Here is a 13832-nt window from a genome sequence, read left to right on the forward strand (position 1 = left end):
TTATTTATTTCGTTTTTACTTGTGATAACTAAAATATATACTCGTAATATATTATAATATTAAAATTAACGGGGTAAAAAATAAAAATAGTGAAATGTGTAGAATGTTCGAATGTGTGTGTTTCCCGTTCGGAAGCCATTTTGATTGAGAAAAATTGTGGAAAAAAAAAAATAAAAATAAAACAGGCAAAAGTTAATCCCTATTTTTAACTTATTCGGCAATATTAAATAAGGGTAAAAAAATATGATTTCGAAAATCGGGTTCAATTTATTTATTTTTTTCCCTTCGTAACCAATTAATATAAAAAAATAATATATATATTTAATTTACTTTTATTATTTTATAATAATAAAAATAAGGGTAAAAATATATATTATATATTATAAAGTTAAATAAAAATCAACCGAAAATATATACATGTATATATTTTTTGATTTTTATTTAAAAATATAAAAATTTGAAATTTTTACGTTCGAATTGGGTCGAAATAGTTTGTTTAGTTATCAAAATCTGTTATCAAATAAATATTGTTACACTAAATAAAAACTTTTTACAAAATAAAAATAAATTTCATAATAATAATAATAATTAATTAATAAATTTTTACGCATTCGAACTATTATTTTTTCATATTTTATTATTTTATTAAATAAATATTATTATTATTATTATATTTTTTTAATATACCGAACCGGTGGTAACCCATATTTGACCCATTTTTAATACTTGTATTATTAATAATAATAATAATAAACGTTTTTTATTTTACGTAATCATATAAATTGTAATATATATGTTTAAAATTGAAATTGGCGAATTTATATATATATATATATATATATATATATATATATATATATATATATATATATATATATATATATTTAAGTTTATTTACTCTATGAAATTTATAAATTTAATTAATAATTATAACGAAGACGGTTTTAAGTTGGTAATAAAAAAAAAAAAAAAAATTAAAGACGAGCTTTGGAAAATCGTTAAAACGTCGCAGGTTCATATCCCGAATTAAAATTTTAATTTTAATTTTTTTTTCATAGAGAAAATAAACGATTAATTATTATTAATGACACGAACGTACGTATCAGGTACGGTTTTATTCCGACAGAAAATTCACGTGTAATTAGAGAATAATAACGACAGTAAGAAATAAAGAAAGGGAGATAGGAAAAAAAAAAAAAAACGACCGCGCCTTCAAAACTATCCTCCCCCCCTCCCCCCAACGTACGTCCAATTATTCAATATTCATATATATTTATTCATTTATTCTTCTTGTGGCTTCTCAATTAGATTTCAGATGTTTAAGCAAAGGGGAATAAGTTTTTTTTTTTTTTTTTTCTTTTTTGTTACTATACTACTTTTTATTATTCTTGTCCTTGTCTTTCATTCGTTCGTTTTTTACCAAAAAAAGATATTTACCCCGTATTATATTAGTATTATTATTATTATTATTATTATTATTATTATTCGGTGGAGTCTTGCGTAATTTATTGTTAATTTTTAGCACGACGAAATAGATAACGTATCTAAAAACAAAATTTTTTCTTTTAAGGAGGTAATGTGGGTCAAAATGAAAACATTTTTACAAAATTATTATTATTATTATTATTTAATGGCGAGACGTGTAAAATAAAATTTTATCAAAAAAAAATTTTTTTTTTAAATTAGCAAAACACAGAAAGTTTGGGTAACAACAACAACAAGAAAAAAATTTTCATAAAAAATTATTCATTATAAGCCTTCTTACGTTAGGGGTGTGTAAATGTACGTGAAACCTTTCCCCTCCCCTCCCTCTTCCCCTTTTTTTTGAAAATTTCGCCTTTTTAATTAGTCTAAAAAAAAAATTACCTTGAGGATTTTTTTTTTTTTTCACACGGGGTGTTCCTTCTTACCTGACAAATCATGCAAATTATTTTCAAAATGAAAAATTTAAATAATAATGATAATAGATTTAATATTATTGAATATATTAATTTTGCATTCCTCATGGGTACACACCACACATATCGAGGAAAAAGAGATTTCGAATGGAGGGTATCTTTTAAATTTTTCCTTTTTCCTTTTCTCATGGGTAAAAAAAAAAAATTATCAGATTAATTCAATAATATATAGATAATGGTATAAAGAAGAAGAAACTACTCAAGGGTACATGTTTTTTTTGAGGGGAGGGGAGGAGGGAATCCACGTGTACGCGAACTAAAAATGACCGTTGACGAGTGAGTGCAATTTAATGTTTCTGAGGTCAAATATCCGCGAAGTTCGATTGGTCAATTAAAATTTTAAATTTTTTTTTTTTTTAAAAATTCCAACTGGAGAGAAAAGAAATACTTTGGCAAAACTTGCTTTTTTTCTCCATCTTTCTCTCTCTCTCTCTATCTCTTTCTCTCTTTCTCCGCATGCAAAACAAGTCATTGCGAAATCCCTTGTGGCCATTTTTTTTTTTTTTTTAAACGGAAAATTAAATTTATATAGATATATTTTAGGTTGATTTTGAAAGGCAGTTTATTTAGATTATTAAGTGTGAATTTTAACTTTTTTTTTTTACAGTTAAATTTTAAACAATGAAAAATATAATAATAATAATAATAATAATATGGGCAGGGATCGAAAATTCGTAGTACGAAACGTAATTCGTATTTAGTATTTTTATTGGTTTTTTTTTTTTTAACGACCTGAACATTTTTTCATGTGTAGGCATTAGGTTTTCTATATAGGATCCCTCTTTTATTGAATAATGTTTTTGTTTGGTTGTTTTCCAAACGGGAACTCCTTGAAAACAAAGTATCCCCCCCTATCGGTCGGTCAATTTTTTGTAAATTTCGCGGGTAGTATTCGCCATCAAACACGCACACACACCTGCGTATACTGATTTTCAGATAAGTAATGAGTTCTTCCTCCGCGAAGAAAGATCAATTAGCGGCATGGCATCAAGGTCACGGACGAATTTCAAAACAATTATTTAGGCTGAGTCGATATGGTTTAGGGAAATCCGGCCATGAATAATTCTCCAAAGAGAGAAAGAAGTACACGAGAAGTAAATTCTGCACGTGGCATCCTGTCATGGCGGCAACGAGTTTTTTTTTCTTTATTTATTTCCTTTTCTTTCTTTCTTTCCGTACCAACATTGCGTGGGCACCAAAAGGGTGGAAATCGTAAATTTTAATCATCTTTTTCTTCGATTTTAAAAAGAGTTCGCGGGGAAAGTCTCAACCCTAATACTATTATTATAAAAAAACGTGGAAATAGAATTTAAAAGAGGTACATTCACTCAAAATATATAATAAGTAAATAAGTATTTACATGTTTACCTGATATTTATTAATCAATTTTTTTTTTAAATTCCATCATTTTTTAATTTACTGTAAATATTGACCGGAAAAACATCCTTTCTAAAAAAAAAAAAAAACATATTTTGTTTTTTTTTTTTTTTAATAAAACAAGTTTTTTCTTATTCGAGTTGACAGTTGGGTAATCAAATAATTTTGAACTCCTTTTTAAAATCAGTTAAAACTGCAATTTTTTTAATAAATCCGACCTTAAAAAAAAAAAAAAAAAAAAAGTTGCACAAACTAGTTGGTTACGAACTAGTCTGGCGGTTATAGCCAAATATTTGCGTAACTAACTGTGTTGTATGCATTAGACGACACGTATTTCCGGGTCTTTTTTTATATATATTGTCGTTGTTGTTGTTTGTCGTCGTCGTACAACAACTACTACTACAACTACTGATAAATCCAACTTTCTACTATTTATTATGTATTTTACTTATTTAAAAAGAGAGCAAATTTTAATAATAAAACAACATGTACGCTTGAACTCTCTAAAATTTATGATTTGATTATTGAATTGATGTTGTTATCACGTGGTTTTAGATTTTATTTAAATAATTTAAACGTTAGCAAATTATATTAATAATTCAATCGAACGTCGCATCATTTTTTAATAAATAAATAAAAAATACGGAAATTGTATTTAATTTTTTAAAAAATAAATGTAAAGGGACGGCGTGCGTATATGCACACGCACACACACACACAAAATGAAGGGAAAAAAACTAAAAATCATGCGAAATAACGTTTGCAGGTGACTAAAAAAAAAAAAAAAAAAAAAAAAACTGGCTAAATTTAGTTTTGCGTGTTGTGGGCGTCACCATCGAGTTTTCGTATATCGACCGTTTGTTTGACCTAATCAAATTATTATTATTATTATTATTATTAATATAATAAAACCTTTTTGAAATCTTTTTCACACACACACACACATATATAATTATATATATCCGTATAAATATTATTTAAAAAAAAAAAATGCGTGAAAATTTTTTTTTTTTTTCTATTCAAAGTTTGATAACGAGTCTCGAAAAAAATTTTTTATTTATTTATTTTTATTATCATTATCTATGTTTTTTTTGGGTTTTCCCATTTACTTTATAAAAAATTTTGTAATCCCTCGTAACGATCAAAATTTTTTTTTTTTTTTTTTTTTTACCCTCATCGATCGGTCGAATAACACGAATTTCATTCCGCCATTTTGAATACGAAAAAAAAAATTTTTTTTTTAAAAGATTCGTCTCTACCACCACCATCACCACCACCGCCGCCATTTTATACGACGAAAATCTATTGAAATTGCATAAGAATTTTAACCTTTAGTAAAAAAAAAATCCTGTTTTTTTAACTTAATAATAATAATAATAATAATAAAAAGAAATTTTTTGGTCTCCGTTGTTGTTTTCTTTCGCCATTTTTTTTTTTTTTTTTTTTTTGGACAAAGACCGGTTTACGACAAACAAACAAACGGAAATCAAATTTTTTTTTTTTTTTTTTATTATACAAACTCGTGTTTTTACAACGGCATTGCCATGACGATGATTAAATAAAAAAAATTATTTTTAAAAAAATAACGACGAGGGTTAAAAAAAAAGTATGAAATTATAAAATATCTAAGACCAACGGAAAGGATGTCGTCGTGTTATATAAATGGTAAACCTCCCCTCCTTTCCCTCCACCTCAACCCCCCCAGTTTTGTTTGTTTGTTTGTTTTTCCAAAAATAAATTTTTGCTCCGCCGAAATTATAATTCTTTTAATTTACGTTCAAGCATAATATTTTTAATATTTATAAAAAAAAAAAACCGCCGCCATCTTTTCATTTGAAAATTTTTTATATTATTATTATTATTATTATTGTCTGTTTGTTGTCTCTAAAAAGAAATTATTTAATAATAATAATAATAATTTTTTTCTTTTATAAAAGTAAAAAAAAAAAAATTTTTTTTTTTTTTATTTTTAACTTTCTTCCCTCTTAAAAACCGGAAACAATTTAAATTTATAATTTTTTTTAAAAATGGCGAAAAGCCCAAAATTAATTTTTTTTTGTTGTCATTGACGATTCGTTATGTCGCGCACGCACACACTTAATTTTTTTTTAGGAGTGACGTTCATTTTTCTATGATTTTGATAAAAAAGGTTCAACCTTAACGATTTACTTCCTGCGTGGGTCTCTCAACTTTTTTATTCATCCTCCCGAATTTAAAAAAAAGGTTCCGTGGGAAATGACATTTTTTTTTTTCGTACGTAATGTTCAAACCTTTGAAATAATGCAAATTATGCAGAAGCGAAAAAAAAAGTTAAAGAATAATAATAATAATAATTGTAGATAGAATTGAACGTTTGCGTTCAAGTTAAGAAGAAACCAAAAGGTTTATGTCGAGGGCCTTTGGTTTCTTTGCATGCAAATTAAGGTCATGGGTTATGTAAAACGTTCGAAATCCGGTTTTTTTTTTTTTGGACTTTACAAAAAGGTTTTTTTTTTTTTTTTTAATTTATGATGAGCATCAAAACGAATTTTATTTAAATTAACTGCGTAAATGAAATCCGCGGGTAGGGGTTGACGAAAACAATTTTTTTTTTTTTTTGTTATCAGGGGGTTTTATGCATGTGTGTGTAGAGGGTTGAATGGAAATTTTCGATGAAAGGATTTTTTTTGAATATAATAACCATTATGTTGCCATCAAGAAGTTTCGCGTTTCATAAAAAAAAAAAAAAAATTTACGCCATGTTTTTAATGATGGCTCATAGAGAAATTTATTATCTTTGGGGATTCGATCAAGTTTTTATCAAAATTAATTATTATTATTATTATTATATTTTTGTTTTTAGATAATTTGAAAGTTAGAATAATTATAATCCGTCCAAAAGTGAAAATAAATCAAAAGTGATTACAAATGAAGATGGGAAGTTCTCAACAATACTGTCTAAGGTGGAACAATCATCGTTCTAACCTATTGACAGTTTTCGATCAGCTTCTGCAAAATGAGGCATTCACAGATGTGACTTTGGCCTGCGACGGTGGAACCTCAGTTAAGTGTCACAAAATGGTGCTCGCTGCCTGCAGTCCTTATTTTCAGTGCCTGTTTACCGATTTGCCGTGTCGACACCCCGTTGTCGTATTAAAAGACGTAAAATACAACGACATGAAAGCCATACTCGAATACATGTATCGTGGAGAAGTGAACGTGGCACACGATCAATTGGGGGCATTGCTAAAAGTAGCCGAGGCATTAAAGGTGAAAGGTTTAGTCGAAGAAAACGGTAGGGAAGCGAATAGTTCGAATAATTTTCCGCTTTCGACGACAAAAACTACGACGGATCAGGACAGAAACGACGCGAGTTCTCCTCCGCGAATAGGTACTTCGACCACGTCTATTTCGAGTGTTCCACACTCGAGTGTGTCTCCTCCTCATTCTACACACGGTAACGGTGAAAATTGCTTGTCCAATTCCTATTCAAAGAGTCCTTACATGTACGGTAAAAGTCCGGTCATGGATAGAAGTAGCAGAATGAATTTACCCATGTGGGCGGTGCCTTTACCACATCATCCTTCGCCGGTTCCTCCGCCGAGTCATCCTCACGCTGCTGCCACAGCGGCTGCAGCAATGCTTTCTTCTTGCTACGAAGCTGCCAATTCGGACATGTCTCCATTGAAAAGAAAAAAACTTCAGAGTTTGCTCATGTCTAGAGACACTCCGATTCTGAGAACGGTTTTAGGCCAGGGACAAGTGGATTCTTCGCAGCCGGTTCCGTTGGTTTGTCATCCGGACACACAGGAAAGAATACATTCGAACGGATCTGCCCAGGAAAACGAACGGGTCAGTTAATTATTATTATTATTATTAAAGACACAGAGTAATAAAAAAATATGAGACGATATGATTTGAAATGAGGGTTCGACAGTATTCACGAATAATTAATAATGATAACTTTATCTTCCATAATTCTTCTTCTTCTTCTTCTCATGAGTTTTTTTTTTTTTTTTTTTTAATTGTTTAGTAAGTTACCTCTCCAACTAATTTAAGGTCAACTACTAAATTAGTCTTAATGTTGAGCAATTACACTTTGACCCCCCAATGAAATTTTTGTTAGAAAAAAAACTTTTTTAATAACGGCCTTAGTATCTTATTATTATTATTATTTCACGACAGCATCATACATTTTGTTTATAACAACAACAACAACAACAACAACATCAACAACAACTTTTTTATTTTCTGAATGAATTCCGATAAAATATTTAAATAATAATATTTGAGAATTTAAACAGGGGGGAGTGTGACACCTTTAAACGATAGTTAGTTAAGGGAAGTTTAACAACAATCTTTATAATAATATTAAAAAAAAAAAAAAAAAACGGGGGTGAAATACATTCATTGTGAGAAGTAAGCCGGACACACGACTATAAGGAAAATATTCTTAGATTATTATAATTGCACGTCTAGCCAGCATCCAGACACCCCTTAAACCTCTTAGAGGGTGTCGGCCTTGTGCCTTCATTCAGTTTCTTTTTGTTGTTGTTGTTGTTCAAGTGTGCCCAAACTCCGAGTCAATAAAGTGTTTTTTTTTTTTTTTTTTTCATTCATATTTTTTTAAAGAACTCTTCGACCCGTATTGTTGTTCCCTCCATTTTTTTTTTTTTTCAGAAATAATTTTTTTTTATCGTATTTAAAAAAAAAAATATGTATCAATAATTTAAACTTGTTTCAATTAAATAATTTTTGAGGGTCCATGTTTTTTTCTTCGTGTTTTTTCTCTTCCGTGACTTTATAAATAAATATAAATTGTCCATTAAAATTATTTGCCATTTTATTTATTTATTTTTCATTAAAATTTTAAAAAGGGTTTTTACGTTTGCGTGACTTAAACGTGTGCGCCATCGATTCAAAGAAAAAAAAAAATTTTTTTTTTTTTTCAACCCCAAACGAATCCTTCATATTTTTTTTCTACCATTTACCGTTTTTTCTACATTAAATTCTACATTTTTCGAATCAACAAACCGTCAAATTTAAAAAAACTCATCAAATGTTAATAAAATTTAATTAATTAATTAATAACGTTTAATAAGTTTGCATGGATTAAAAATTTATTTTTACGGTGATTGACTAACTTTTTCTCCATTTTTTTTTTTTTTTAACGGTTGGCTAAACTGAATCGCATAAATAAAAAAACTTTACTTTAATAACTAAAACAGACGATAAGTTAATCCAAAAAAAAAGTTTTTACATTATATCGAGGATCGATATCGATTCGATTAATCGAAATATTTAAATAATCGATAAGTAAAAGGAGGTATATTGTTAAAAATATTAATTATTAAAGGAGGTCATTTTGAAAAAAAAAGAAAATCACTTGGAAAGAAGAATATTTTATGTTATTGTAAAATATTAATGAGGGTTGTTTCTCGTTTAAATTATTCAGCTTAAAAAATATTTCAACCCCAACATTATAATGACATGGAAAAAAAAAAGAAGAAGGGGAAGAAATTCTTGGTTTGCAAAAAAAAGAAGTAGAAGAATATGTCGAAGTATAGTAAATATGGATGGAAGACAAAGAATTAGTGTGTGAGAGAGAGAGAGATAGAGAAACCCTTTTCTTTCTTTCTTTCTTTTAAAATTTTATTTTTTGGGGGAAACTATTTGATTGTATGCATATGGACGTTTGTTAGTTTTCATGCAAGTTTTTTTTTTCCTTCTTTTTCGTTAATAATAACATATCTTAAAAGGTAATATTCAATAAAGAACCGTAAATAATAATAATAATAATAATAATAAATTCAAAAATCATTTTTTGAATATTAAGATTAAGAAAAAAAATGGCGTAAAATGCTCCGTTAAAATTTTTTTTTTTTTTTTATGGCCTTAATTTTTATTTGATACCTTAAATGTATTCATCTCATTTTTTTATAATAACTGGAAATAATAAAAAGCAATTATTATTATTATTATTATTTCACGGGTTCGATTCGAAAACAACAAGTTAGTGAAATTAATAAATTTTTTTGGCCATTTTAAATTTTGTATGCGTTTCGTTCCGTGTTGTGAATTTTAATGTTGTAAAAATTTCTTTAAAATTTTTTTTTGTTTTTTATTTGCGGATTTATGTAGGATAACCGTCACGAATTTTTGAATCTTTTAAATGATTGACATTATTATTTTTCAGAATGTTAAAGTTGAACCTTCTGAAGATGCACCAAGTCCATATACTGATATATCTATGATTGATGACGAAACCAGCCCGAACGACAAGGTTTGTTTTTTTCTCGTTTTTAAAATCAACTTTCGCTTCTTTTTTTTAAAATAATAAATATTGAGGGAAAAAGTCTAACAATAAAATATTCGAATGAAAACCAAAAAAAAAAATTAATTTTAGAATAATAAACCCGCACCGACATCTTCACCACAAGCAGCTTTTCCATCGGATATGAGAAATGTTTCCTCTGGAATAGCAACATACGTGCCTCAACAGAAACCGGAATGGAAAAGATACAAGCAATACACGAGAAACGATATATTAAGTGCAATCGAAGCCGTTAGAACAGGTATGAGCGCTTTGCAAGCAGCTAGAAAATACGGTGTCCCATCTCGCACTCTCTACGACAAAGTCAAAAAACTCGGAATAACTACAAGCAGGCCATTTAAAAGAGGAACAAACGGTGGAAATTCAAATTCATTTCCCTACAACATGAGTTCGGGATTGGGACACGTTTTCGGTGGTGTTTCCGAAAGCGAAGAACCCATGCCGCCCCATCCCGGAGGTACGTTACTCGAACCCATGTTTTTACAACACGCGTTAGAAAGGAGCAAAGGTGAGTTTACGGAAAGGGAAGCACTCATGGCATTGGCATCGGCTCACGCACAGGCATCCGCGGGATCGGGATCCGGATCGAGACATTCTGGAAGCAATAATAATTCATCGCCGGAAAACAACGGAAGATCTCCTAGCCCGAACATGTTATCGATGAAATACATGAGACACGGAAGCATGACACCATCACCCAACAACGACGATCGAATGGACGATGAGGATCAAGTAGAAGATTTATCAATCACGAGAAAAGAAATACATCCTCCTCCTCCCACGGGAAGCGTTATTGTACCCCCGATGAGTTTACTTGCAAAAAAAGCAGAAGAACTGGCTGAATTATCGAGAGAAAGAGATTTATCGAGAATGAGAGAAAGAGAAGAGAGAGAAAGCGAAATGGAAAGAGAAAGAGAACTTGAAAGAGTAAGAGAGATAAAAAGAGAAGCGGATCGAGAATTGGATAGAGAGAGACAAGAAGAAATTGAAAATCATTCATCGGATGATTCTAGAAGAGAATAATAATAATAATAAAATGCAAAACGAATATAATAATATTATTTATCATTTAAAAACGAATATCAGGGAAATACTTGAATAACTCAATTGCCATATCTAGATCATTTGTTACGTAGGTAAAGAAATACTTTCTGTACCTGATTTTTTTTTTTTTTTTTTCACACGTTTGTATTAATTATTGTGTTTTCATTGCCTTCGCGATTGTTGCCATATTTATATATATATATATATTTTTTTTTCGATAATAATAATTTGAGGAAAAGACTGAGGGTCAGGCAATGAAACAATTTCATCATCATATGTTTATTATTATTATTTTTTTTTGGGGGGGTTTTGTTTTTAATGTTGCTGCCACTACACAAACGAAATTATTATTATTATTATTACTAACTTTTTTTGGTTTTTCTTACAAAATTTTGTTTTTTTTTTGTTTTATTATTATTGCGTTACCCAAGTCTTTTCCGACACACACACGCATACCCACACACACACATACCTATACTTATATAAAAAAAAAAAAAAAAAGTAAAATTCAGCTCAATAATATTTATAGTCTCAATAGAAAAAAAAAAAGAAAAGAAAGACAAAGAAGGCGGTGAATTGCACAAATATCAATAGTAGTTTTCATATATATAATATAAATGTGCAAAACACGCCCACCTACACTTTAAAGACTGTCAATAATATTGTTTTTTTTTTTATTTATTTTAAAAGACTGGTTAACGTTATATATTTTATATATATATTTTTTTTTCTTTTTTTTTTTGTTGAAAAGATCTGTAAAAATTTATTTAAATATTTTTTTGCGTTCTTTTCTTTTTTTTTCATTTATTATTATGATTATTATTATTATTATTACTTACGTGAAACGTTTTTTCTTTTTTCTTGTTTTTCTTCTGCTTGTTTTTTTTTCTTTGGTTATCGAATGCGTGTTAGTTGCCATTATTGTATTGGTGCCTTTTATTTTAGATTATTATTATTCACGATGGCATAGTCAGACGACAGGTTATCTGTAACAAAAGAAAAAAAAATCAGTTAAATTTAATTATAATAATAATAATTTTTTATTTTTATATTATCACTACATCAATTGTTTAGGTATTTAATAAAATTATCAAAAGTAATTATTAAACGACAGAATTTTTCGTTTATTATTATTATTATTATTATTATCTGACTATGTCAAGTAAGATTAATTTTGAAATATTTTAATTAGTGCAATTTTTTTTTTTAAAGACTCAAATAACGTATCTACCTCATTTTATATCTAATTCAATTATTTTTCTGAAACTCTACATTCAATACAAAATATTATTATTATTATTATTATTATTATTGCGGGGACCATTTATTTTTTTTTAATTTTACATAAATGATATACATACACAAACGCATAGAATCCGCTTTTTAATTATTTATTTATTTACTCTTTTGTTTTATTTTTTTTTTATTTTTATTTTTTTGTAAAAGTGGATAAAGTCACGTGATATTTAGGGGAATACACGTGCCACTTATAAAATCGTATTTCCCCAAAAAAATTTCCCATTATATAAATATATTATTATTATTATTTTTTTTTTTTTACAATAAGACTGATATCGAGTGAAGTTTTCCCTAATTTATTATTATTATTATTTACGTAAAAATAAATAAATAAAATCACTTCAGGGTAGAAATAAAAAATTATTATTATTATTATTTAAAATGAGTGATTTGGGGAAAACTTGACTTATTAAGATAGATTAATAAAAATAAGACATTATTATTATTATTATTATTTTTTTTTTGTTAATTTTTTTTTTTTTTTTGGTATTATTTCAAAGAATATGAGACTGATTTAAATTATTATTATTATTATTATTATTATTTATTTTTTTTTGTTGATATGAATTTATATATATATATATGTAAACCTATTACATACTGGTTTCCCCTTAAAATCTTTGGTTTTCTCTCTATTATTATTATTAAAAAAAAAAATCATTTTCTCTCTCTCAATGACGTCATTGTCGTTATTAATAATAATAATGATAATAATATGAGCATGGTCGTGCTTAATTGAAATTTTTAAATATTGTTGACTTGTAAAGTTTTTTGATTTTTTTTTTTTTGATTTTATTTGTTTTTAAAATATTATTATTATTATTATATCATTTTTTTTTTGAATAATATCGTTAAGTCATTTAATAATAATAATAATTAATTATTGGATAACAAAATAATTTGTTAAATAAAAAAAAAAACTCGACATTGCCATATTAAAAAAAAAAAAAGAAAAAAAATCACAAAATTTGATTTATTTATGTACATAAGTAAATAAATAATTCATTTTTTTGCATTCGACTTTTGTCATAATAAGAGTTGGAAAAAAAAAAAATAAATAAATAAATAACGACCATCGAAAAATAATTTTTGCTACTATTATTTATTTAATAATACATTAGCGAATAATATTATTAATAACTCCTAATTTTACTACTAATGATTGAAAAACAAAAAATAATAATAATAATATTATAAATATTAAAAAAAAAATTAATAAATAAAATGTTAATATTATTAATATTATTAAAATTTATATATATATAAAACTATGTAAAAAAAAAAACTAAAAAACATGGGGGAAAAAAATATTTAAAAAAAAAAAAATTATTTTTGTATATAAAAAAAAAAAAAATTTTCTTTTGTTTTCTGCTGGGAGCTGTAGTATATATATATTTTCAAAATAGTAGGCCTAATTTGGTAGAGGTGTGTTAATTAATTAATTAGTTATTATTATTATTATTATTATTATTATTATTATTACTTTCTATTTTAGTGCTAAGACATAAAATTTTTTTGGGTTAAATTAATAATATTAAATATCGTCGTCCTGTACAAAATTTGCATTAGAAAAAAAGCCGCGAAGTAATGTAGATAGCTGCCAAAGGTTTAATTATTTTATTAATACCTATTCATTTATCCATTATTATTATTATTATTATTATTATTATTATTATTGTAATTTTTTTGTTCAGGTTTTTTTTTTTCTTTTTTTTTCAGATTGTTTTGTGATGATTGAATGTTTATTGTTATTTTTTTTGTTTTTTTTTATTTTTTTTATTTTTTTAATTTTAATTTTTTTTTTTTTAATAACTTTTGTATAGTTAGAATTTATCACGTGG

General features: G+C 26.8%; 2 protein-coding genes across 2 annotated transcripts; both read left to right on the top strand.

Moving 5' to 3' along the window:
- Nucleotides 1-6248: 6248 nt before the first annotated feature.
- Nucleotides 6249-7268, top strand: Phum_PHUM088430 (bric-A-brac, putative; the record flags this gene model as incomplete). The annotated part of the gene is made up of 2 exons (XM_002423804.1): nt 6249-7166; nt 7242-7268. The coding sequence occupies 2 exons, from the start codon at nt 6249-6251 to the stop codon at nt 7266-7268; spliced, it is 945 nt and encodes a 314-aa protein (XP_002423849.1).
- A 1531-nt stretch (nt 7269-8799) lies between these two features.
- Phum_PHUM088440 (uncharacterized protein) lies at nt 8800-10784 on the top strand (the record flags this gene model as incomplete). The annotated part of the gene is made up of 4 exons (XM_002423805.1): nt 8800-8880; nt 9511-9601; nt 9755-10456; nt 10735-10784. The coding sequence occupies 4 exons, from the start codon at nt 8800-8802 to the stop codon at nt 10782-10784; spliced, it is 924 nt and encodes a 307-aa protein (XP_002423850.1).
- Nucleotides 10785-13832: the final 3048 nt, after the last annotated feature.

Source organism: Pediculus humanus, genomic scaffold (genome assembly GCF_000006295.1).
Source record: "Pediculus humanus corporis 1103172107439 genomic scaffold, whole genome shotgun sequence".
In the NCBI taxonomy this organism is placed as follows: Eukaryota; Metazoa; Arthropoda; class Insecta; order Psocodea; family Pediculidae; genus Pediculus; species Pediculus humanus.